At 41.8% G+C, this 26,859-nt stretch overlaps 1 protein-coding gene and 1 long non-coding RNA gene across 2 annotated transcripts in view; one reads left to right on the forward strand and one right to left on the reverse strand.

Moving 5' to 3' along the window:
• Positions 1–296: 296 nt before the first annotated feature.
• On the reverse strand, positions 297–2,499 carry LOC142073031 (uncharacterized). Its single transcript, XR_012669728.1, has 2 exons — positions 2,400–2,499; positions 297–921 (listed from the first exon to the last, which is right to left on the reverse strand). It is a non-coding gene; the product is annotated as an uncharacterized LOC142073031 (long non-coding RNA).
• OMA1 (OMA1 zinc metallopeptidase) overlaps positions 1,946–26,859 on the forward strand; it is a 30,996-nt gene continuing 6,082 nt past the window's right edge. Inside the window, exons 1-8 of the mRNA XM_048861202.2 lie at positions 1,946–2,031; positions 4,198–4,740; positions 5,867–6,095; positions 7,443–7,616; positions 7,719–7,826; positions 10,116–10,244; positions 15,436–15,510; positions 21,749–21,898. Coding sequence (XP_048717159.1) covers positions 4,217–4,740; positions 5,867–6,095; positions 7,443–7,616; positions 7,719–7,826; positions 10,116–10,244; positions 15,436–15,510; positions 21,749–21,898 — 1,389 coding nt within the window. The 5' untranslated portion in view covers positions 1,946–2,031; positions 4,198–4,216. The remainder of the gene's footprint in view (positions 2,032–4,197; positions 4,741–5,866; positions 6,096–7,442; positions 7,617–7,718; positions 7,827–10,115; positions 10,245–15,435; positions 15,511–21,748; positions 21,899–26,859) is intronic.

The raw sequence follows: 26,859 nt of genomic DNA on the forward strand, positions 1-26,859 counted from the left end.
AGGCAGGGAAATAGAACGAGTCTAGGAAATATAAAGCAGGTAAGTAGTTCCTGAAGATACTGCACACGGATATGCAAGTTTGAGGCTCAGTTCTTTGCTCCTTGACTAACTGGGGCATGCTCAGCCTTTGGGTGCAGGAAGAGACTTGTGTCAATCGGCAACAATTCCCCAGGTTGGTTTCAGGAATGGAGTTGACAATCAAAAAACAAAAAAGCCCAACAACCAAGCCCTGCCTGATGAGTTGCAATTTCATCCCCTGGGGTCCCCTGTGGTAGAGTAGACAGAATTTGATAGTATTGATTATCAAGGAAATTCTTTATTGAATCTGCTGGACACAGAGAAGACCATTTCATTCTTCCTGGCTTTCTAGCAACCAGGCTGACTAGTGTCACCACAGAAGGTCCTGGCCTAGACAGACATGATGGAAGTGCTGACTACAACCCCCAAGAAGGAACTATATGCTTCTGTTCTTGCTGGGAGGGAGGACTGTCACAGCAACATGGCCTTCAGGTTGGTAGTGAAGAGAGAAGAGTCAGGGATGAGGGGGCAGCTCAGGGAATCAAAAAAGCCTCAGTAGATGCCAGAAGAAAAAAAACATCCTAAAATGAAATTTATGGCATGTAGCGAGCAGGGTGATTGCAAAGTGCCTGCAGCTCTGTCAGGGAGGCAGTGGGACCAAGAGCTGGGCTTTCACACCTTTTCCAGGGACAAGCCCTTTGTTTGCACACAGAGGCCTCATGCCTGTCCGCATGAGCTGCCGTGCAGTAGGCACCGACCCTGTCATTATCACATACCTTCCACTTGCACCCATTCAGATGGCAAGGCACGTGCAGCACCTGCCTTTCAGGTCACATCCCTAGTTCCTTAGGCAGAGGAAGTTTGGGTGCTGTTGACAGGTTTCAGAGTAGCAGCCGTGTTAGTCTGTATCCGCAAAAAGAAAAGGAGGACTTGTGGCACCTTAGAGACTAACAAATTGGTATCCGCAAGTTAAAATGTGCTTCCTAGGTGGCAGGAAACTGCACGTTGGGCATGGGCGGCGGGTATAATAGGCCAGGAGAGGCTAAACCTCCCCTGGTGCAGCCTCTGCTGACCTGCCACCAGACACTGGCCTGTGGTGGCCCCGCCTGCACTTCACCTCTTCCTGTCCCTGCTCTGCCCTTCCCCAAGGTCCCCACTGTCCGCCACTTCCTGGTGAGTCCCTCCTCTCCTCCACTCCACCCCTCCCTTACCAAAATTCCCCTCCCCCATGAGGCTTCCCCTGCCCCACATCCCTCCTCTCCTCCATGCCCCTCCCCTGTGAGACCCCTGTCTGCTGCATCGCTCCTAACCACCATCCCTTTGCTTGGGGATAGAGTGGGCTTTGGGGGGAGGGGGGAAAGGGAGTGCAGTGAGGCGGAGTGGGGAGGAAGGAGGCGCCGGGGGGGAACCTGGGGGTGCAGTAGCCAGGTGTGGGGGTGAGAGGCTAGGCCTGGGGGCAGAGTGCATAGGCCCTGGAGTTGCAGTGAAGGGGGGGGTGGGTGAGGAGGCCCAGTGGATGGCAGCCTTGGAGATAAGCAGGTGCACGGCCCCGGCAGACAGAGTGCGGCTGCAGGGAGGGGTGGGATGGGGTGGGGGTGTCACAGCTGTCTGCTCTCGACTCCCCGGGTGTGCCCCCCCCTTGTCCGGCCCCTCCCTTCCCCACAAAGGGGGCAGGGCAGCAGGTGCTCCCTGTGGCTGTAGGTGAGGGGGTCCCTCCAAATCTCTCCGTTTAGATGGAAAATGGGGGGGGGGGAAGCCTCCCGCAGGCGGAACAAGGGATGGGGCGGAGCTTTCAGGTCAGGGGGCGGGGCCACAGCGGAGTGGGCGGATCGAATATAGCAAAACGAGAATCGGATGAGGCGGGGCGATTGTGAAGACAGAGGCAGGGGGCGGGGCGACGAGAGCCGCTGGCTTCGTCGTCATGGCGCCTTGCCAGTCGAAGGCGGAGCCAGGGGGAATGTGGGGCGGGGCCCCGCGTGGCTCAGGGCGGCCCCATCTCCACTTCCTGAGGCGGTGAGTACGAGGCGCTCCTCGCGCTGCGGTGCCCAGGCGGGCCCGAGCGAGCCGCCCACTCAGCGGGGCCGGATCTCCGCCCTCGGCTCCGTCCCGTCCAGACCGTGACGTGTCAGCGCGGCTGGGCCTTGCTGGGGGGCGCTCCCGCGGGCGCCGGGAGACCCTCTCGCGTGGTGGGGATCCGAGCCTGTGCCTGCGCCTGCGCCGGGCTGACCCAGGCCCGGCTTCAGGCTGCATCACGGATCACGTGTCTCTTTCAGCGTGTCCTGTGGGCGGGTTTACATTTTCACCAGGGCGGGGTCAGGCGAGAATTCTTTCACGGCAGTGGCCGTTGGGGTTCGAAAAGGGGAAAGCTTTAAAACACAAACCGTCACCGTTGCTTGGCGCACGCACGCAGTAAATAGCCTTCCCTCAGACGCTGCTAAGTCCCCACGCCGCAGTGTTCTTACCTTGCTTCTCCAAATGGGGGGGTTAATCAAGGGAAGTATGTTTTTGGTTGGTTCACACGTGTATGACGAAATCAACATTTACTAATGGAAAAACCAACTCCTCCCAAGCCTAGTAGTGTGTTACGCAGATGGCCATGTCATAGTATCTATTTATAAGTAAAAAGAAAAGGAGGACTTGTGGCACCTTAGAGACTAACCAATTTATTTGAGCATGAGCTTTCGTGAGCTACAGCTCACTCACGAAAGCTCATGCTCAAATAAATTGGTTAGTCTCTAAGGTGCCACAAGTACTCCTTTTCTTTTTGCGAATACAGACTAACACGGCTGTTACTCTGAAACCTATTTATAAGTGTATCTCCTAAGGATTCCTAAAATGCCTACAAAAGTAATTTTCACTCTTGATATTCACCTCTTCTTGTCATCTGTTGAGACTAGGCCACTTCCACCTTAATTGAATTGACCTTGTTAGCACTGACCCCCCCCCCCACTTGGTAAGGCAACTCCCATCTTTTCATGTGCTCTCTGTGTGTGTGTGTATATATATAAAACGTATGTATGTATATGTATATCTGTGTGTGTATATATATATATATATATATATATATATATATAAATTGCTTACTGTATTTTTCACTCCATGCTTCTGATGAAGTGGGTTTTAGCCCACGAAAGCGTATGCCCAAATAAATTTGTTCGTCTTTAAGGTGCCACAAGGACGCCTTGGTGTTTTTGCTAATACAGACTAACATGGCTACCACTCTGAAACCTAGTGTCTAGGTGCTAAACTGCTTTAATATTAACAATGAAACTTGATGGGACAGGCTCCTCCCTTGTGCAAAATAAACTTCCTTTATAATGTTGCAGATTAAGTTCTTAGTAGTTTTGAAGTCTTTGCTTATTCTTGCACTTTGACTGCACAACTGCAGAATTTTTTTTTTTTAAGGTTCACATCAAATGGACCTGCAGTTATGCACCGTGTTTATTAGGATAGCTTGCAGAAGGGTAACACATAGAGGAAGTGATAGTTGCCTCCTTGACTGAAGTGTAAAAAGTCAGTAGTCTATGAAGTATATGGGATCTTTTGCTGTCTTTTTGAATGAACAGTGAAGAGCCTGGGCTTCCGTACCAGTTCTGATAACACCCAAATTATTGATATACAAAGCATATTGCAGCAGCATACCTTAATTGTTCAGTAAGGTTTTTCCTTGTGGAGAGCTGGTTTAGTGGCAATTAACTTCTCTGAGGGAGGTTGTGTGTCTGTCAGTTGACATTGCATCAGCTTTGTTTTCTGCAGGAAAGTACATGCACCTAAAAAGCATGATAGGTGCATTTTATAAATTCAAAACTAGATAACAAAAAGTATTTCTCCTCCTGACAGTAAAGGATACAAATATTCAAAATAAAGAGCAAAATCCACATAACCTTATTGTTACCAGTTTTTACATCTTCCGAATACAATCATTTTAATCTTGTCTTTAAGAAAAAGAGACCACGAGGAATATCTTTCCTGCACTTTCAGTTGCAAAGTTTAATATTTTTTTGTGCAGTTTAAAACAGTGTTGTAACAAGTGCATAATAGAAGACAGGGTAGTAGTTCTGAGACTTGGCAAACAAGAAGTAGGATATTTCTGTTCAGCTAAAGTGAATTCATAACTCAGGAATTGCTTTAGTTCTTATATTTTTAAGATCTCTACAATAATGTTTCTTTTGTTTCAAGGTGAATAAACAAAAGAGAAATGAATGCTATCTGCAGCCTAAAGATAGCTGGTAGGAACTGCATTTTATTTCGCTTAACTTCTTTGGCCAGTCATCAAGCAAAGTGCAATAATCTTTATAGGTCTTCAGTTGAAGCTTTGAATGGACATCGCCAGATTCAAAGAAGTCACATAGTGGATAAATGTAAGCGACTAGATATAAGTAGCAACACCAGCTATTGTTTTATGATTGGAAGCTCTAACTTCTACAGAAAATTTATTAATAAAAGCCAAAGATGTTTTTTGAATGCCAAGAATATAGAAATGTGCACAAACGTATTCAGTAGCTGTAGAAGTCCTTGTTTCCTAACCTCTCAGCCGTTAGTGGAAGAACTTGCATTATTTCGAAGTCTTGTTCCAGTTCAGTCCCCAAATCGCGTTCCTGCTTGGGATGTTCAGATCATCAGGCTTTTTCACACATCATCATCATTTCAGGCTGCTCCAGTGCCTCTATTGTGGATTATTCTTAAACCGGCTCAGAAGCTATTTGCTATCATTCTTGGAAGGTAAAATACTATTTTATTTTCTCTTAGAGTAAGATCCTATCCTTCAAAGACTTATGTATGTGTTTACTGTTATGCACAGTGAGTAATCTCATTAATGTTAATGGGACTACTCAGTGTGTGTAAAGTTGAACATTTGTGTAAAGCTTTGCAGGATTTGGAGTTAGGGTTGAATTTTTTTTTTTTTAATTTTGTTTTTATCACTACTTTCAAACCACAATAGAGTCCATACACTAATCAGACTAAAATGGTTATAAACTGGGAGGACCTCTCTCCTGTGGTTTTGTTTTAGAAAATGCACCAGTTTCAGACCATAACAATCAATCGCTATTTATTCAGGTCCTAACAAAATAAACACTTATTTTTGCTGAGCACCCTCAATGAAAATCAAGGCCATAATGGCCAGTGATATGTTTGGTAAAGCCAAAATATCGTGGCATCTATCTACTGAAAGAGTAGACATCATGTTTGCCAGAGATGTGGTCTGAGGCAAAAGCAGAAGCCAAAAACTTGGGCGTACCTCACCTGTCCTCTTCTCCACAACAAGCAGGAGAGTAGCTACTGCTGCTGACACAATTCTGACATGTTGACTTCAGGCTGGAGATAAAGTGGGGTTGCTCATTCTCCCTGGCTGCAGCCTAAGCTGAATGTACAAATATACCACATGGTTTAAGTTGGATTCTGACTGTGCAGCTCCTGCATAGAAATAGAAATTCATTCTCTCTCATATGCGCAGTGAGATTCAATATGTGCATCCTTTTGTATGCACTTATTTTTGATCAGCCCTTGCTGATTGTGTCTTGCAAATCCATGGAAGGAGTACCAGGGTGAAAAATCCTTCCTTCAGATGTTCTTAAACAAAAAAATCCCAACATGCTTTTTTTTAACCAGATCAAAAAGATACAGTTAGAATAGTTCCTATTAAAAAAAGGAAGAATCTACCTTGTGAGGCATTCCTGTTCCTTGAAGGAAATATTGCACTGAACTGACAGAATACATACTACTTAATGATTCTCGACTCTCATCCAAGGATATCCTAGCACCTTACAAATGTTAATGTATACAGCCTCTCCTCACTTGTGTGAGGCACTGTACTCACTTTACAATGTACAATGTTTGTGTCTTGCAGGAGCATCAGAAAATGGTGGAAGGCACTGCCTCCTAACAAACGGGAACTTTTTAAAGAAAGTGCAAGAAAAAACAAATGGAAGATAGTTGTGGGTCTGTGTAGCTTTGTGGTTTTATTTATTATGTTTTATTTTACTCACTTGGAGGAGACACCAATCACTGGGCGTGCTCGACTGTTGGTATTTGGGAAGGAACATTTTAGGGAATTGTCCCAGATGGAGTATGATATGGTGAGTTTGAAAGAAAAGAAGCCCTCCCCATTTCACACACACACAAACCATGTTCCTGTTCATTGATGTGTCTCACAACCCTGGTCGGGCTCCCCCTTCTGGCCACTCACTAGCCTTCTGTTTGCATACTGACATATTGGACCCATCTGCTCTTAAACTTCCCTTTGTCTGGGTAGGCTCCAGCACGGTCTCTTTATTTGGCTACACAGGCATGTTTCCTGGGCACAGACTTGATCTGTTATCTTTTGGCTGTCCTAAGCCCCCACATCAGTGCAGATCCCCCAAGACACCCCACTAGTTTAAACACACACTTTCCCAAAGCTTCAACCTTGTGGGCACTTTGATTTATAGTTTACTTCTCCAGGATCACATGATAATTAAAACATATAAAACAGTCTTTACAATGATTTCTAACATTATTACTCGTTATGTTAGATAGCACACCAGAGAGAAAAATCTAAGTAAAAATAAAATACCTATGTGCTGTTCCCTGCCTAAGTTTCCTAACCACTCTTGAGCCTTTTTTTGGGATTTGATCAGAGTACTCTCGGGCAGGGGTTCTCAGTCTTCTTTTTTCTGAAGCCCCCTACCCCCAACATGCTATAAAAACTCCACCACCTACCTGTATCACAACAACTCTTTTTCTGCATATAAAAGCCAGGGCCGGCATTAGGGGGTAGCAAGCTGGGGAATTGTCCAGGGCCCCATGCCCCAGGGGCCCCTGTGGAGCTATATTGATCAGGCTTTGGCTTCAGCCCCAGATGGTAGGGCTCAAGGCCCTGAGCTTCAGCCCCATGCAGCGGGGCTTTGGCTTTCTGCCCTGGGCCCTAGCGAGTCTAATACTGGCCAGCTTGGTGGCCTTCTGAAACCTGCTTGGGATCTCCCAGGGGGCCCCGGACCCCTGGTTAAGAACCACGGCTCTAGGGCATGCATGATCCTACTTCTGCACAAAGCTTCTCTGAATCGTCCGTGAGGCAGTGTCAGTGTCCTGCAGCCAGCTTCCTTCTGCTCTCTCCCCACATTGGTCAATGATTTTTGTACTAATATAGCCTAATTAATATCCAAGCATTTGGTGTAAATGGAAATACTACTTGGCAGCATATATAAATGTTCAATTTTATTACATCTGATACAAAATAATTAGCATAGAGTTGTGAAAAACTGAGCTCTACTGCTTTCCTTGGATGATTGACTTGGTATATAAGAGTATATGAGAACTGGATTGTTAATATATTGTTTGGAACAAAACTTTTACTGTGGTACACTGATACAGCATGTAAGTGTAACAGCTAGCCTCCAGACTGCATTCTTTATTCTGTATAGACCTCAACAAATTGTCTCTTTCAGTGGATGGAACAGTTTAAAAATGAGATGTTATCTGAGACAGACCCTCGCTATCAGGTAGTGAAAAAAGTTATTGGTCATTTATCTGAAAGCAACCAGGACATCCCACAGGTCTCGGAGTTCAAGTGGGTTATCCATGTGGTGGAAGAACCAGGCATAAATGCTTTTGTGCTTCCAGTAAGTAAAATCCAAAAGCAAAGGTAAGCAATATTGAAGAATGCAACTTGTTTACACAGTTCCTATGCTGTATTATGATGTGTTTTTTCTTTTTGCTCACAGAATGGACAAGTATTTGTTTTCACTGGTTTGCTAAATGCGGTGTCAGATATTCACCAGCTCTCTTTCATTTTGGGCCATGAAATAGCTCATGCTGTATTGGGACATGCAGTAAGTACCTCTTTTTAAAAAAACAAACAGAAAAACCCCAAGTTAATATATAAACCAAAGTCTCAGGCTGCTTCCTCAAACTGAAGAAAGAATTTGGTTTAAAGGTTGACTGTCCTGATCCTGCACATATAACTGTGCCAATTTAATCAATGTTCGCACTAGACCTGCTAGTGAATGTTGGCAGGATCAGTCCCTAAGAGAGGCTTCCATTCCATTACGAAATAGCAGTTAGGCTTTGACCCTGAGATATGCAGGCTTTGGGAATTGCAGTTGCTCACCACTTTACAAAATTGGGCCCTTTGTCCTTCTAAACATGTTGAATCCATAGATGTATTTAAAATGTCTTCTGAATTACATGATACTTGCAATTCAGTAGCAAAGCCCTAAAATTCCATAGTTAGTTTTTAGGATTGTTGGATAAGTCTTCATGGGACCTAAAGTCTGACTCCGTTTGCAGATAACTGAGTGTGCTTGCAAATGTGAACATGTACCACCTTGCATATATCCCAAGCCCTAATGTGTTCATGGATGAACTGGTAGTTTATCACCAGTTTTCATGCACAAAACGGGTATAATAATCTTTCACATTTTGCAGGTCCAGCTTTGAAAAAACAGGTTGGGAATAAAATCTTGGCCCAAGTTGTTGTAGATGAATATATGTTATCCACACCGCTGATTGTCGAAACAGAAAAATCATGTCATTATAAGGTGTAGCTGCATCTGTACCCACAATCATTTCTTTCTTTTAATGCAACGTCTGCAGTCTTTTATATCTGTACTTTCCCATCCAGTCTCAAAACCCATAAACTTTCAACATAAAACTCCCCATAATTTTCCAGGGTTATTCTAGAGCTAGGTAAATAGCTCTCAAAAGCATTTGCAAACAAACCAGCTGATTTGTTTCACTGGCACCTGCAAACATTTTGGTGAACAAGAAGATTCATGCCAGAAGTGCTTGTTGTTATTTGAACAGTTAAAAATATTCATGGCTAATTTTGTGTAAGAAAAAAGGGAACTTATCCTCTTTTTATAAAGCCTCAGTCATCCAATCAGAACCCGAGTTACCATGTGACTTAGGTAACCAGTTTCCTGGAGTGAATACCCAAATCTCGCACAAACTGTTCACTAAGCAAAGAAAAGAATTGTGACCCACGTAACAGATTTGCATATGATCATATACAGAAAAAGGGCTAAATTCATCTGAAAAATAGTCATGACTAGGAGTTTTATTAGTTCTAATTCATTTAGTGGAAAGTTGCTATACAACTGTGATTAGTGCATTTGGGGAACAAATGTAACAAGGGATAGCAGTATTCCCTTGGGGCTATTACTTGGGAGGGAGAAGTTATGTTGAGTTACCCGTTTTTGATAGCATTGCACCTATGAAAAGGAGAACAGAGACATAAGAGCTGCAGTTTTTGAGAGAGAGAAACAATAGCTCTAACTATTGGAATAGCTTTACATTGTAACAGAATTGAATTTAAAGATTAACATTGGCAAGACTGATGGAATTTGGGAGGAAGGTGGTCTTAGCGGTTAGGGCACTAGCCTGCATCTTGGTAGATCTGAAGTCAAGTCCCTTCTCTGCTACAGATTCCTTGTGTGAACTTGGGCAGGTCACTTAGTTGCTCTGTGTCTCAGCCCTCATTTGTAAAACAGGGATATCACTTCCCTACCTCACAGAGGTATTGTGTGGATAAATATGTTAGATTGAGAAGTGCTCATATTACAATGATCAAGGACTGTAAGCTGGTGGACCACTCGCTGGCCAGTACGTCAAGTAAAGCTTCCGACAGCAGAAGAATTTCAATCCATTTTTTCAGGGATGTATTTGTCGCCAAAATAGTCCAACACAAATCAAAACAGTAAAGCCAAGTCTGGATGCCTGACTTCTTCTAAAGCCTCATCCACATAAGGATCCTGTGCCTGCCCACACACTTTCTATCTTCAACTAGGCTGGTATGGAGAGCCTGTTTCTAGTCTTTTTTTTCCCTGTCACTGGGTCTCCTGCAGACGCCTATGTGCTCTCTGTTGCTTGTTGGTCTTTTATTTGAGGACCAGGTTGTCTGCAGGCTATCACCTGATACCTGGCCTAAAACCTCTCACCTAGGAGACAGCGAATTATTCGCAGTTGGGGCCAAGTCCTCTTTTCTTAAAGGGTTATCCCATTCTGTGATGGCATATATGTACCTAAGATAGAAAAGAACTATCTTTCTCAAATTCAGAAATAATGCATGCAAGCAAGATCCAAGGGTAAATTATTGAAAACTTCACTGTTTTTGTTTTTAGGCAGAGAAAGCCAGTCTGGTACATTTCTTGGATTTCCTGTCGCTTATCTTGCTCACTATGATTTGGGCAGTCTGTCCTCGAGATAGTTTGGCAGTTGTAGGCCAGTGGATCCAGACTAAGTTGCAGGAGGTAAGGTGGAGGCAGTGGTATTGTTGTACTTGCTTCATTTATTTAATACCTGGTTCTGTATGCTACGCACTGTGACACTTTTTCTATAAGTACAGCTGAATATACTTTCTGCTATTATTCGGGTAAGTTGTCATTTCTTAGTCATTTGGAAAACATTCCATTTGTAGTACTGGAGTATGACTGTGCCACCCAACTCTGTGTGTAAGAGGGGAGAGCTAAGAGTTATAACTGTATAATAAGGATTTGGGTTTTTTTGAGGGAGCTGTAAATTTCTAATATTTCTGCTTCATCTGATGCTGTATTGTGACTTGACCCTTGTAATATTTCAAATATTTAGTAAAGAATTTACTGTTTTTAGCTTGGGAAGAGCCCAATTCCAAATTGCGTAGCAGAGGGTCAGCCTACAGAACTAATCTACAGCATATTAGCACTTGTGAATTAGAACCTCTGGGATGTTCAATATCCCATTTAATCTTAGTTTGCTTTTTCAAAATAATTGACATTTGAGGTACTATTTTTCTGCATTTGACAGCTGTTTTCTTTAGTTTGTCAGAAAGAATTATGTGAAATGACTGTGTTTATGGATGTTTGTTTTTGGTGGGAAACAGGCTTCTAATTTAACAAAATTCAGGATCTAAATCCAGTTTTAAAGCCAATAGCGCACTATAAAGAACCCAGTGAAATGTATGTAGTCCCTCCAACATAAATACCAATAAAATAAAACTTGGAGTTTGTGTGCTGCCACATTCTTCCTGATAACTAATTCATTGTGTGCGTCTGCCAGTTATTCAGCTACTTCTTATGTAAGTTTTTGGGGGAATTTTGCATATGTCATAACATTTTTATCAGCCTTGGAATAAAGACTCTTATATTGCCTGTGATTCTTTTCCTGTTACCCAGTGGTTCTTCAAAACAAATATAACCAGTCTGTGCTATAATATCTACCCATCAGTCTGGGAGCTATAGGCTTTGAACATAAATTATTATAACAGAGGCTGGATGTTTGTAGAAGCATCTTAAAAGCCAGCACTGAATGCCAGCAAATGATCTAAAGACCAAAGTTTGAGGAAATGTTGAGTTATTGTGACTGGACTCTGACAAAAGCCCATTGTTTGGTCTCTGAGACCTAGCTCCCTGTCAACCTCTCAAACTTGTTTCTTGCTCTTAAGGCCTTTCTCACGTTTTGGGGTATCATGACATGCGCCTTGTGGGATTGAATTGTGTCTTCGACCAAGAACGTATATTAGATTTATTCTCCGACCCCTACATCAGTAGTTTTCTGTCCTGACCTTCTCTGCCCAGGGCCAATTTTTTATGCTTGCACTACAAAAGTGTTCTTGTCCTTCAGTGGTTGGGATCTCTTACCCTAGCAATAACTCCAGATAGTTTCAAATTCTGACTCTTGGCTTAAGTAAAATAAAATTTATTCAACATGGAATATGGAGAGAGACAGCTGAGGTAAAAGCAAATTGCAAAACTTTATTCCACAGTCTAAGGCTACTTTAGAACTAGTTGGGTAGGGAGAGAGGCTTTTGTTAAAGGGAAGTTTGTTAAAAGCACAATCTTTCATCCTGGATTCAGCCATGTCCTTGCAAAATCCTCCTGCTTCCGCTCAGCGTCTAGCTGTGATACTTACCAGAGCGTTTTTTTCCCCCCCTTTTCCCCTTTTTCTCTCTTCCCTCCCCTCCCTATTCTCTAACACATGGTTTGTATTTCCTGAGCTAACTGAGGTGTCGAGATTTTTAAGGTGTATGGGACTTCCTCTTTAACACACATAACCATTGTCAATGTCTGTAAATCCATATCAGTCGCTCTGTTTAATTTCTGTCAGGTAGTTTTGAAGGGAAAGTTGGCAGATCTTCTTTCATTCCAACATGTCCATAAGTTTAAAAAAACAATAACACATAATCAAATCATTTGTCAACGGCTGCAGGTATTCATCTGTCAATTAAATGCCTTGAGGCCCATCCACCTAGCTGCTTCATGTGGCTACTGCCGAGGCTTATTAGGCAGAAGCAGAAAAGAAAATCTCTTTCTTAACAAGGTTGCTTATTCTTATTCCACCAATTTTGCAGGGCAGGCATTTAAGAAAGCATCTCCTGTAAATTAAGCAAAATTTGAGATAATCATTGGAACACAATAAATATGGAATACCCTGTTGCCATTTTTAGTAATTCTTCAGAGTATAACCGTAATTGGATGGGCAGTACTGGGACGTATTTTAGGTCTAATAGGGACACCATATTGCTTGGTGACAACAGATCCAGAAACATTCTGGGGATAATAGAGTTTTAGTGCAGATCCTTGTAGTGTTATATTCCCCCCTACCTTGCATCTCCTTTGTTCTATACAGCAGCCATTAGAAAAACAAGCATCCAGAATTCATTACAATTTCTGCAAGCGATTAAGATAACTTTCAGCTCTCCCACCCCTGTTTCGGTAAAGAATAATCAAATTTCCTCTCTCTCAGACTTGTATAGCTTTTTTTTTTTTGGGGGGGGGGGGGAGCTGCGAGACAACCTCCTTGATGCCTAGAAGCCCCTGACTAAAAATTGCAGTAAAATCACCAAAACAAAAAATAACAAGTGACCATGATGAACAGATGAAAAATTGCCTGTTTGTAGAGCTTTACTCAAGTCAGTGCTGCAAGTGATCATCTTGTCCATTTGTGAGACACAAAATAGAAACTGGGAGTGTCATGGCACACACAGGTGACCCATCAAGCTTATTATCCTCCCTCTTTTTTTTTAATGGTGATTCAGAAAGATATGAAAGACCACACATACCTAGAAGAATCTCCTGTCCTCTAAATGATTATGTGTGCTTCTCTGTACCTGGGGAAACTGTTCAATGAAATGGAAGTAAATATTCCCTGTACGTATTTGTCTCAAGTTTTCTGTGTTATCTATCATTGCAATATCTAGACTTGGTAAGAAAGGCTTTGGTGTTGGAATTGAACTGTCCTCTCCTTCCTTATAAAACATGGAATTTGCTTTTATTTACTCTGAGTGGATCAGCTTGGGTTGCCTTATATTATGTTTCCCAGAGCCTTTGCACAAACACAAGCCAATATATTGTGACAGGGTCGGGCCAGATGGCTATAGGAGAGTAACAGAAGGCAGATATATTAGCCCCAGGCTAAGTAGGTCCCTTTTCCCTGGGTAAGGTAACAGGAAGGTTCGAGAACAATCAGGAACCTTCTGGAGACAATTAAGACAGGCTGATTAGAACACCTGCAGCCAATCAAGAAGGTGCTAGAATAAAGAAAGGCAGGCTAATCAGGGCACCTGGGTTTTAAAAAGGAGCTCACTTCAGTTTGTGGTGTGCGTGTGAGGAGCTGGGAGCAAGAGGCGCTAGGAGCTGAGAGTGAGAACGCGGACTGTTGGAGGACTGAGGTGTACAAGCATTATCAGACACCAGGAGGAAGGTCCTGTGGTGAGGATAAAGAAGGTGTTGGGAGGAGGCCATGGGGAAGTAGCCCAGGGAGTTGTAGCTGTCACACAGCTGTTCCAGGAGGCACTCTAGACAGCTGCATTCCGCAGGGCCCTGGGCTGGAACCCGGAGTAGAGGGCGGGCCCGGGTTCCCCCCAAATCCTCCCAACTCCTGGTCAGACACAGGAGGAGTCGACCTGGATTGTGGGTTCAGAAAAAAGGCCAAGCTGAGGGCTGCCGTGAAGCTCCAAGGCGAGCAAATCCGCCAATAAGCTCAAGACCCACCAAGGTAGAGCAGGAACTTTGTCACAATATGTATCCTATTCTTGTAAAGCTTTTTTGGGGGGAGGGGGATAGGGTGGAGTGGGAGACATACAGACATCCTAAAAATAATCCAAAAATGCCTGTCAGTTTACATCTCTGTAAAGATGCAGGAAAATTTAGTTACTTGGCTCATTTTACCTAGATTTGCTGAATAAAACAGGATTATCCATGCTGCTTCAATAAAAGAACTAGTGCCTCGGTTTCCTCATGGTGTACAAGTTGCCAGGCCCACTTCCTTGTTGCTCTTCTATTGTGGCAGTTACAGTTCTAGAACACTTCTTTCTTGATCCCAAATGCTTTCCAGCTCTTACTCATCCAGTGATGGAGCTGAAAGAACCCTGCAATAAACTTGTAACGCTCTCTCTCTCTAGTTGGAATTTCCCAATTGATACTCAGCTCAGAGAGTGATGTCATAATGCCTATAGAACAGGAGCAAAGTTCACTCAGAACAGCAATCTGCTTCAACAGGGCATGTAAATCTTTACTGTAACCTGTTTTACTAGCACATGACTATGTGAATCTTCATAAGATGCATATTCTAGAAGATTGGAGGTTGTATAACTGGATCTTTGTCTGGCAAAACAGTGTCTTTGTGCAATGTCATTTACATCACTAGGGTTAATGGAGTGGGAGCAGGCCAGATTAATATCTTCATCTCTTGGATTTCTCAAGGAGCATTTATGCCCTGTATTGGGAGTATAATCATGAAGGGGCAGTGATCTCTTATGGTTTATGGTAGTGTCGGATTCTGTGGACTGTCTTGTTTCCCATACCATACGTACTTACCCTCGGGTATGTCATACAAGGCTTAAAGACACAGACAATTTAAAAATCCCATTTCTCCCTGAAACTTTTACCTACTACAGTTACAAGCAAAACCTAAAGTGACATTAATTCAAAGATACGATAAAAGTTTGTCTCCTGTTTATGCATAATCCGTTTGTTTCCTCTGTTTGTGTGGATCTTCCACACAGCCATAGGGGAGATAAAACACTTTTTAAAACAGACAAATGTAATCGTAAATCCACAAAATTGATGTGGTTAGGAGGGGCATCACATCCTAGGCTAGTACCTGAACTGCCTTTACTTCCCTTCTCTAAAATTGACTAGCTAAATTGATAGTGTCCCTTAAACTGCTTTTAAAATGCTCTGAGATCAGCTAATGAAAGGTGCTTTAGAAGTGCATTTACTCCTTTTCCTTGAGAAATATGTGAATTTCCCAGGTGAATACATGGATTGAGTTCTGATGGAAAGAATATACTATGCTAGACAAGGATTAAAACTGTTTACTTGTCATATACAGGTAATTAATATAATGATGAACCCCATCCAGCTTTTCTTATGAGCAGGTTAAAAAATATACAAAATGTTAATGACTTCATAAATCGGTGAAACCAAGAATTATGATCAAGCCTTTGACATGTTTCTCTTTCAGTTTTTATTTGATAGGCCATATAACAGGACACTGGAGGCTGAAGCTGACAAAGTTGGACTTCAGTTTGCTGCAAAGGTAACTAAAATTGGTTCTTACTAGCCAAATAGTTCTTCTGTTTAATTTATTATTGGAATAAGCTGTTTACAAATGACAATTCATGGACAGGTAAACTTTAATTTTGCAGTCTAGGAATCCCCCAAATTTTAGTCAAATAGGTGTTTAATGACATTAAGGGAAAACATAATAGTTTACTAGTCAACTGGAAAACAAAAGGGCATTTTTGCTAAAAGTATAATAATAATGGAGTTCATAAAACTGGGTGTCACTAACTTATTCTTAAACAAGTGAAAACCAAGAAGTTCCCTATCATAGGTAATATACATGGAAGTATATCTGGCAATGTAGATTACAAACTCCATCCATTGGCTTTTGATATACAGTATTTTACTTAGCTTCTGTCTGTTACAAAAGTTATTGAAGATTGTTTTACTAATCTGTAGTGCACTTGAGTTTCAGTATATCATTATCAGAGTAGATAATGTAAGTAAGCAAGGGTGGTTTTAAATTTTTCTGTATTGTGATTGATTGTATCACTAGAGATATGATAGCTAGTAATTATGGTTTATATAATGCTTTATAACTTAAAATTCAGATCAGTTTTTTGTTTGGTTTCAAGATTTAAAATAAGCAGTCGTATTTTTTCAGTGGTTCCAGTTTATTTATAAATCACTTTTAATATATCAGCTGCTTTATATGTGCAAGAGATGGGTTTCATACTTCTATGTGGAATTTAAATGATGCAGCTCCTTTTTAACATGAGGCTTTAATGCTCTTTGTAAAGTACTCATAGTTTATTTCATAATCTCTCTACCAATTCACCCTTTTATCCTTAGAGGGATTTAGTTAATAAATTAAGCAAGACCTTTCGGCTTTACCTATCCAATTAGTGTTTTTGGAGCTAAGTTGGATAACTATGTCAACAGCACCATCTAGTGCTAATATATCATAGTAAGAGAATTCTGCTTTTTGCAGTTTGACCTTTTTGAATCTTCTATCATTCTGAGTTTCTTATTTCCTATAGTTGAGATTGCACTTTTATTTGTGGTTTTAATAGGTTACAGGTGAGGACACAGGTCTCGGAAATATATTTAGGGAAAAGGTAATTGATATCTAGCTCTCTGGGGCAAAGACCTCATTGCTTTGAAGCATGTAGTGGTTATACCAGAAACTAACACCAGATGATGACACACACACTTTTAATCCTTCTGCTGCAGTAGGGACATCTCCTTTTAACACTAACTTACGAAGACTTAGTACACACATACATATACACACACTTCTAATATCACACATGTGATTATGGTCTCTAGAAAATAATTCCTTAATAAATAGCTTGTTACCTTGCACCTAGGCTCTTTCTTCTGCGTTCTGACCACTAATCCATCTCTAACAAAAATATTAACATTCCAAATCTTCAAGCAGTTTACTGCAAACTTTTATTTCTGACATCTTTGAAAGGAAGATGCTATGGTAAGTGCCTTACAAACACTGACACACAGAGGTGAAAGCAACTTTCCCAGAATAGTACAGCAAGTATGTGGCTGTCATGACTAAATCCAATCCTAATTCCTACTTTTGTTTTTGAACCACTAAAATGTGCTTTTTTGTACACGAGCACCTAATAATGAAGACAGTGATATGTACCTCACTCATGAGAATTTTCTATAACCTGGGTGCCAGTTGCATTTAGTCCCTGTTATAGTCATTCTCATGATCCATTTTCCTCTGAACTTTACCCTACAAATAAGTTTTCTGAAGTTAGAGTTAAAAAGAAATGTCCCTATCACAGCAGCAGGATTAAGAGAGAGTGTGTCATTATTTGTGTTTGTACACATAAACACATCTAATATCGCACATGTGATTATGGTTTCCAGAGAATAATTCCTTAATTACATAGCTTGTTGCCTTGTACCTCAACTTTCTCACCAGTGTTCTCACCACTAATACATCCTGAACAAAAATATTGATATTCCAAATCTTTGAGCAGTTTATTGCAAGCTTTTATTTTAAAAAACATACAAAAACAAAGATACATAGCTGTTCCTTTTTTCACATGAATGTATAGCAGGAAAATACAAGTATATAGAGGCTGTGGTATTACACTTTGGTCTTCTATAAGTGATGTTTACTGTTCAATATCTCAGACACTCCATATCCATATGGGAAGATGAGGTTCATAATTTCCAGCTGTATATATCATTAGTTTTTACTTGTGGCAGGTTACAAGAGATCATATGTTCACAGAATTTCAGCATAGTGACTTACTGAAGAAACATAGATAATTTTTAGATAATATACACAAATATACTAATCACATTGATCTTTACATTAAGACACTTGGAAATATTTATAGTATGGATGAGCTCCAAATTTGCTAGGTGCTGTACAAACAAATAGGAAGAAATGGTCCCTGTTCCAAAGACCTTACAATCTAAAAGCAAAGGGATGGGGGTGAGGGAAGTGGTGCAGGGTTACATACATACATACATGTAAGCAGGGTGGAGAAAACAAACAAATACTGTTGTAAAATATGAGACCCAAACAAAACCGGTTTTATTGTCATGAGTTTTGAGAGCAACTTTTAAAACTAACTCATGGCTTCCATGCTCACGAGAAATTTGGTCATCCCAAATTCATGCTAATAATACCCCTATACTGAATCCCACACACTATCTCATACTGTACTATCAGGGTCTGCTGGCTGCACAGTCAAGTTTGTTTACTGTCCTACAGCCACCTATAAATCAGTAATAATATAAACAGGCTTCATGACCGTAGCATTCTGTCCTCACTTAATAAACCTTGTCTGACTTACTCTCCCCTGGTACCTCTGCCCTCATAGCTTATATTTTGACTAGAGCACTTTTTTGGCATTATCTTTATGCTGCCCAGTGGATGGTGGTGGTCCTCTAAAAACTATTCAGTGCTCAGTGTTTCCCTGAAGTAGAGAACAGCATGGGAATTGGGGGGAGACAGGAATTGCTGAAACAATCCCCCTCCCATTTGCCAGCCAGCAGCTGAACAACCTTCACAAGCACCACCCACCCAAAAAACTCATCTGCTGTTGTCGTTGACCAGACATATTCTTGGCATGACCTCAATCCACTGTCCTTTGGCTGCTTTGAAGGTCCTGGTGGAGAAAGTGAGAATCCCCCTGAAGTAAATAAGATAGCCGAAGTACCTACAGTATTACTATAGGAAACACCTTAAATTCTGAATTTTACTACAAATATTTAGCTATCTAAGACAATTGTCACTTTTGTTTGACAACCATTGCTCCATACAGCGTATTCAGATGTGATTTTCTAATATCTATCTATATTTACACTCCAGGACACTTTAACAAACTGATAGTATAGTATGGGTATGCCCCAAATTAGCTAGGTGTTAAGACCTCTGACTGCACATAAACTTAAGATTTTTTCATCAGGCTTTTTATGATGATTGGAGTTCCTAGGCATTGTGTTATCACAATATAAATAATAGATTTCCTTGCTGCAACTTTTTGTGGAAGTAGTTTTCTGGTAACTCTGTTTCCATCCCTTCTGTATTGCAGCTGTTACCACAGTTCCTTCATTATCGTCATACTGCTGTGTAAAGTATTCCCAAGGTCAGGTGCTTAAACCAGATGGCATTCCTTTCACTAACATAATTGTTATCCACCGTACACATGTGCACACTTTGCCTGTTTCATATACAGTGTTGTTTCACTTCTGTTTCTCATAAAGTCATTACAAAAACAAAAAAAATTATTTCCAAATTTACAGGAAAAATAATCCCTTCATTTTCCATAGTACATGGCATTCATCTTTCTCTAAAGCATGAACATTTACTCTGCTGCCACTTGTGCAGTTTGCTGTATTTCAGAGTATATGACAAATTATGCCAGTGATGCAGCAATAGCTCTGCTTATTGAGGCATTTTAAATTTGCCCAGTCATAATGCGAGGCAAACTTCAACCCTTATCTTATAAGCTATTCAGGCTGGCATCTAGATTGCAGTGAAAGATGTGGCTGTTGGGTTTTTTACTTCTTTGGTTGGTGAATCTTATCCTTCTGCACCTCATTGGTGACATACCTTTTGGATGCTGTTTTTCTGGGATGGGAAATTAAAAAAAAGAATTAGCATGGTCATGTTTGATACGGCAGGTTACCTGTACTTCAAAGTCATCCCTATTGTCACAAGCACTAGAAATAGCACAGCAGAAGGTCCTCTGAGTAGAAGGCCAAAAAATTGGGTGTTACACCTTCCCTTCGTTCTCCTGCAGAAATTCTCCCCAGTCTCTGAACTTTCTCTAAGGGCATTCTGGGCAGCTGTTTTCACAAGTACTGAGGTGGAAAAAGCGACCTTCTCTCTGTAGATTTGTGTGAATCTGTGAGGGTGATTAATTTGTTCTTCTGAGGTATTATGCGTAGCAACTGTTACTAAAAGAAAAAAGAAAAGGAGTACTTGTGGCACCTTAGAGACTAACCAATTTATTTGAGCATGAGCTTTCGTGAGCCACAGCTCACTTCATCAGATGTGTACCGTGGAAACTGCAGCAGACTTTATATACACACAGAGAATATGAAACAATACCTCCTCCCACCCCACTGTCCTGCTGGTAATAGCTTATCTAAAGTGATCAACAGGTGGGCCATTTCCAGCACAAATCCAGGTTTTCTCACCCTCCACCCCCCCACACAAATTCACTCTCCTGCTGGTGCTAGCCCATCCAAAGTGACAACTCTTTACATAATCAAGTCGGGCTATTTCCTGCATAGATCCAGGACTTGATTATGTAAAGAGTTGTCACTTTGGATGGGCTAGCACCAGCAGGAGAGTGAATTTGTGTGGGGGGGTGGAGGGTGAGAAAACCTGGATTTGTGCTGGAAATGGCCCACCTGTTGATCACTTTAGATAAGCTATTACCAGCAGGACAGTGGGGTGGGAGGAGGTATTGTTTCATATTCTCTGTGTGTATATAAAGTCTGCTGCAGTTTCCACGGTACACATCTGATGAAGTGAGCTGTGGCTCACGAAAGCTCATGCTCAAATAAATTGGTTAGTCTCTAAGGTGCCACAAGTACTCCTTTTCTTTTTGCGAATACAGACTAACACGGCTGTTCCTCTAAAAGAAAAAAGAGTGCAGAGCTGTTTATGGTAAATTAAAACAAAGTGAAATATAGAATAACTTCTTTTTCTGATTAACCATTTCTGTGCCTGGTTCCCCTCTCACTAACTCTGTGTAATTTAGGAGTAATTCTATCAAAGTCAATGAGTTACACAGGTGTGAATGAAGTATTGGGCCCAGTGTGTCCTTGAAGTGTACCAGTCTTCAGTCCTGAGAGACTTCTCATCTTTTCTGTAACTGTTCCCGCCCCCGGAGTTAACATCAGGGTTGAATCTGGCTCACTGAGCATGACCTGACATTCCCACCTGTCCATTTTCTGGCTCTAGTGAAGTAGTTTAATTTTTTCCCGTAAAGTTTCAGCATTTATTCTAGTCCATGTACCATAACTGTACCATAGAATCTTGAATACTGCGTGCAGTTCTTGTCACCCCATCTCAAAAAAGATATAATATAGTAGAATTGGAAAAGGTGCAGAGAAGGACAACAAAAATGATTAGGCATATGAAATAACCTCTTAGGAGGAGAGATTAAAAAGACGGACTGTTCAGCCTAGAATACAGATGACAGAGATAAGTCAATAAAATCATGATGGGTGTGGAGAAAGTGAATAAGGAAGTGTTATTTACTCATTCACGTAACACAAGAATCAGGGGTCACCCAATGAAATTAATAGGCAGCAGGTTTAAAACAAACAAAAGGAAGCACTTCTTCATACAACACACAGTCAGATTTTGGAACTCATTGCCAGGGGATGGTGTGAAGGCCAAAACTGTAACAGGATTCAAAAAAAGAACTGGATAAGTTCATGGAGGATAGCTCCATCAATGGCTATTAGCCAAAATGGTCAGGGATGCAACCCTACCCTCTGAGTGTTCCTAGCCTCTGTTTGCTGAAAGCTGGGAGTGGATGATAGGGGATGGATCACTTGATGATTGCCTGTTCTGTTCGTTCCCTCTGAAGCATCTGGTATTGGCCACTGTTGGAAGACAGGCTACTGAGCTAGATGGACCACTGGTGTGACCAAGTATAGCCATTTCTTGTGTTCATGTGAGGGATGCAGTCAAAGGAGCTTTGGAGAATTCTAATTTAAAACGTGTTTCTGAGAATTATAGTACAGTGATATTTCCTTTTTACTTTTAGGCTTGTGTGGATGTAAGAGCAAGCACTGTGTTTTGGCAGCAGATGGAATTAGTAGAGACCATTCAAGGGCAGCGTAAATTACCAGAATGGCTCTCCACACACCCTTCTCATGAAAACAGAGCTGAACACTTGGACCGGCTTATACCAGAGGTGAGCAGAGAATGTTGAGAGAAGTGTCATCTCCTCCTCCCCACCTCCCCCGCCCCCCCCCCCCCCCCCGGCAAAAGGTTGTTAGAACGTTACTTTAGTGTTGATTTATGAGCTAATTTCATAGCATCACATTTATCTTGCCCTTTTTCCTTGCAGAAACATTCCATTATAAAATACTAACCTACTCAGGACTTCCATTAGGTGAAGAAAAATTAAAGCAGCATAGGTAAAGTGTAATTACTCTGTAGGCTTCTCAGCTATCTTTAGATGAAATGTACATTGTGATTAAGATTTAACATGTTTGTTTTGTTAATGGCTCTTCCCTTTAATAAATACAGGCTTGACAAAGTAACTTAGGTCTTCTGTGGCATCTTGTACCTGTGCTGGAAACCAGAAGTCAGGTTGGGACACTAAGGCTTTGTCTGCACTACAGACCTTACAGTAGCACAGATGTATTGCTGCGCTGCTGTAAGGTCTCCTGTATAGCCCCTTTATTCCAGCAGGAGAGAGCTCTCCTCCTGGCATAATTAAACCACCCCTAACGAGTAGAGTAGCTATGTTGGCAGGAGAGTGTCTCCTGCCAACATAGTGCTGTTCACACTGGCACTTTTGTCGGTGAAACTTTGTTACCCCGACTGATAAAAGCTTTATCAACAAAAGTGCTCGAGTAGACAAGTTCTCGTTTCCACTTCCTTTAGCTACAAGTCCTAGGACCTAGGTTATCACACAGAGTAAGCCATGCTTTCCCATTTTCTCTCACTGAAGATGGCATGAAGAGCTTTGCCTAAGATCCCCAGTAAAAGGTTTCTTAATATCCATAGTAATCATGGTCTCTGTAGATTTTGCAGCTTGCTTTTGTTTTTAGTTCTCTTTAGCTGTTCCATCACATTAGAGAGCCAGTTCTACCCCACTCTAAGGAAATGGAGCTAATTCTCACAATTGCCCATCCATCTGGAGTCTGCTTTTTGTTCTTTCTTTCTTTCAAATGTCCTCTAATAGGAATGCCAAGTAGGTAACTGCTTGCGGATCCTTTTAATTTGCTCAATTACCCAACCACTGGTGGCTGAACCAGAAAGCCCCCATTACCCAGGTGTCAGCATTGTAGCTGAAAACTGTTCTGTTCTGTGTGATGTAGGCTTGTGTTCCATTATCAAACAGGGTCCCCTTTCTCCAGAAATATAGATAATTACATAGGGCATTTTTTAAAGCTAAGTAAAGGCTTTCTGTCTGCTGTTACCCTTTGCAGCAGCAAATCTATTCCAGTCACAACTCCTCTTTTTCCAACAAAATGAGCTGCTTTTTGAAACTTCATCCCAAAACAAGTGGTTGCTGCATATTTTGTACAACTAGCTAGCTATCACTTGCAATCTTTTCCTGCTGCCAGACTCTGACTATTGGAGATTTATTAGCCTGGGGATCATAAAAATACTCTGTTTCCATAGAACTTTCAGAAAGAGAAGACTTTCTTTCAATTGGAGAAAGTGCAATTAGTGTGCTAAATGATGGCATGAGCCAAAATAGCGGTTGCGGGTGGGAGATTGAAGGATATCTAGACAGCTTCTTTTCAAAATAACCTATCCTGCATCACCAAAATAGCTCTGTGGTCTTTAAGTTGTGAGCAGATTATAATAGGAATGTTATAAAATCCTATCACAATGGCTGAAGTGGAAAATGAAGATGTGTACAGTGTTCTTGGAGCCCTCGTTATAGATAGATCAGTACCAAAGGAACAGAGATCATGATTTTTTATTTTTTAAAGTACCAGCTGGCTTCATAGAATCATAGAATATCAGGGTTGGAAGGGACCTCAGGAGGTCATCTAGTCCAACCCCCTGCTCAAAGCAGGACCAATCCCCAACTAAATCATCCCAGCCAGGGCTTTGTCAAGCCTGACCTTAAAAACTTCTAAGGAAGGAGATTCGACCACCTCCCTAGGTAATGCATTCCAGTGTTTCACCACCCTCCTAGTGTAAAAGTTTTTCCTAATATCCAACCTAAACCTCCCCCACTGCAACTTGAGACCATTACTCCTTGTTCTGTCATCAGCTACCACTGAGAACAGTCTAGATCCATCCTCTTTAGAACCCCCTTTCAGGTAGTTGAAAGCAGCTATCAAATCCCCCCTCATTCTTCTCTTCCGCAGACTAAACAATCCCAGTTCCCTCAACTTCTCCTTATAAGTCATGTGTTCCAGTCCCCTAATAATTTTTGTTGCCCTCCGCTGGACGTTTTCCAATTTTTCCACATCCTTCTTGTAGTGTGGGTCCCAAAACTGGACACAGTACTCCAGATGAGGCCTCACCAATGTCGAATAGAGGGGAACGATCATGTCCCTCGATCTGCTGGCAATGCCCCTACGTATACATCCCAAAATGCCATTGGCCTTCTTGGCAGCAAGGGCACACTGTTGACTCATATCCAGCTTCTCGTCCACTGTAACCCCTAGGTCCTTTTCTGCAGAACTGCTGCCGAGCCGTTCGGTCCCTAGTCTGTAGCGGTGCATGGGGTTCTTCCGTCCTAAGTGCAGGACTCTGCACTTGTCCTTGTTGAATCTTATCAGATTTCTTTTGGCCCAATCCTCCAATTTGTCTAGGTCCCTCTGTATCCTATCCCTACCCTCCAGTGTATCTACCTCTCCTCCCAGTTTAGTGTCGTCTGCAAACTTGCTGAGGGTGCAATCCACACCATCCTTCAGATCATTTATGAAGATATTGAACAAAACCGGCCCAAGGACTGACCCTTGGGGCACTCCACTTGATACCGGCTGCCAACTAGACATGGAGCCATTGATCACTACCCATTGAGCCCGACAATCTAGCCAGCTTTCTATCCACCTTATAGTCCATTCATCCAGCCCATACTTCTTTAACTTGCTGGCAAGAATACTGTGGGAGACCGTGTCAAAAGCTTTGCTAAAGTCAAGGAACAACACGTCCACTGCTTTCCCGTCATCCACAGAGCCAGTTATCTTGTCATAGAAGGCAATTAGATGAGTCAAGCAAGACTTGCCCTTGGTGAATCCATGCTGACCCTGATCACTTTCCTCTCTTCTAAGTGCTTCAGAATGGATTCCTTGAGGACCTGCTCCATGATTTTTCCAGGGACTGAGGTGAGGCTGACTGGCCTGTAGTTCCCAGGATCCTCCTCCTTCCCTTTTTTAAAGATGGGCACTACATTAGCCTTTTTCCAGTCATCCGGGACCTCCCCCGTTCGCCATGAGTTTTCAAAGATAATGGCCAATGGCACTGCAATCACATCCGCCAACTCCTTTAGCACTCTCGGATGCAGTGCATCCGGCCCAATGGACTTGTGCTCATCCAGCTTTTCTAAATAGTCCCGAACCACTTCTTTCTCCACAGAGGTCTGGTCACCTCCTCCCCATGCTGTGCTGCCCAGTGCAGTAGTCTGGGAGCTGACCTTGTTCGTGAAGACAGAGGCAAAAAAGACATTGAGTACATTAGCTTTTTCCACATCCTCTGTCACTAGGTTGCCTCTCTCATTCAGTAAGGGGCCCACACTTTCCTTGACTTTCTTCTTGTTGCTAACATACCTGAAGGCTTGCAGGCTGGTAGTGAATTACTGCTTGGTCTGGTGCAGGACATTAAAATCTAAGAGCAAAAAAGGTTTTCTTATGCCCTTGGAGAGCGTTGGCATTTATTTTATCACTGCTTGATCTCTTGTAGTTTGCCAGGTGGAGTAACCCTTCCTGCTTTCCCCAGCCCCTGAAAAGAGCAGCCATCAGGCAGGTTGGGTGGGGGAGGTCTTGAAGTCATTTTCCCCCAATGATATTTGAGGAAGAGGAGCAGAATTTGCATTCCACCTCAAACACGCGTGGAGTGGGGTGGGGAAGCAGGTGTAAGGGCTTTGTGCCCTCGAGAAGAGTTCAGTGGATAAGTGGAGCTGATGCACAACAGCTAAAAAGAATTATAGGCAGAGGTTATAATTGGTTCTGTTTGAGCTGGTGCCCGTTTCTCCCCAATCTAGAGAACTGTGTGAGGAGCTAGAAGAAAAATGGGAATGTTGTTTTCAGTGCTAGTCTATTAAAGCCAGGTTTTATTTACCAGCAACAGCTTCTTGTTGCAGCATTGCCACTCTACAGGTGTCCATATGATATGCTCAGTATTGTTCATACACCAAGCAATGGAAAACAACATACACTACTGGGAAAGTGTGTGAGTAAATCTCTTGGAAGGTTTATTTGTTATGGTAACATGAGGCTAAAGAGAAAATATACTATCAGTTATACTGAGAGTAAGCAAAATTCAAAATGGGGATGGTGAACTCTATATCTGTATTCATTTTTTGATAGTACCTCAACTAAAGTGACCCTGCCAATCGTTACCTACTACTCAACCATTCAGATTAGAAATTTTTTTCCAGACAACCAAATGGCAGTGAAAGAAAACAGTTAATTTTAAAGGACACTTTGATAATGTTACTGTGTTTCTTAGCATACTTTCTGAGCAAGACAACAATAAATTGCTCTGCATTCTCATCATACCATAGGAAAGGTTTTTCTTTAGATGATGACATTGCACTTTACAATGATGTGATCCAAAGCTATCTCAGGGAATGAAATGTCTATAGTACTAGAAATCTGGAATTGATCATTCTTAGTCTAGAATTGCTTACTGTATCTTTTAAGGCCCAAAAACCTACATTGTTTGCTATTAACTTGAATGATTTTGTTACTTTCTAAGATAGTAAGACAACTATTAGTGCAAACCAGCTGCATACAGACTGACAAAAGGAGCCATTAGAACTGTTTTTTTTAAATCTGTAAATAATTTCATGGTAAAGTTTGTTTTATATACTTAGAATTATCTGTTATGGTTAGGATACTTCAAGTATGTAGCCTAATCATTAACATAAATTATAATAGTAACTAGAATGCTTATATGGAAAATTGGAGAACAGATACATACATCAACCTTTTGTCACTTAATAGTATAACCATTTCA

Source organism: Caretta caretta, chromosome 8, assembly GCF_965140235.1.
Source record: "Caretta caretta isolate rCarCar2 chromosome 8, rCarCar1.hap1, whole genome shotgun sequence".
Taxonomy (NCBI): domain Eukaryota; kingdom Metazoa; phylum Chordata; order Testudines; family Cheloniidae; genus Caretta; species Caretta caretta.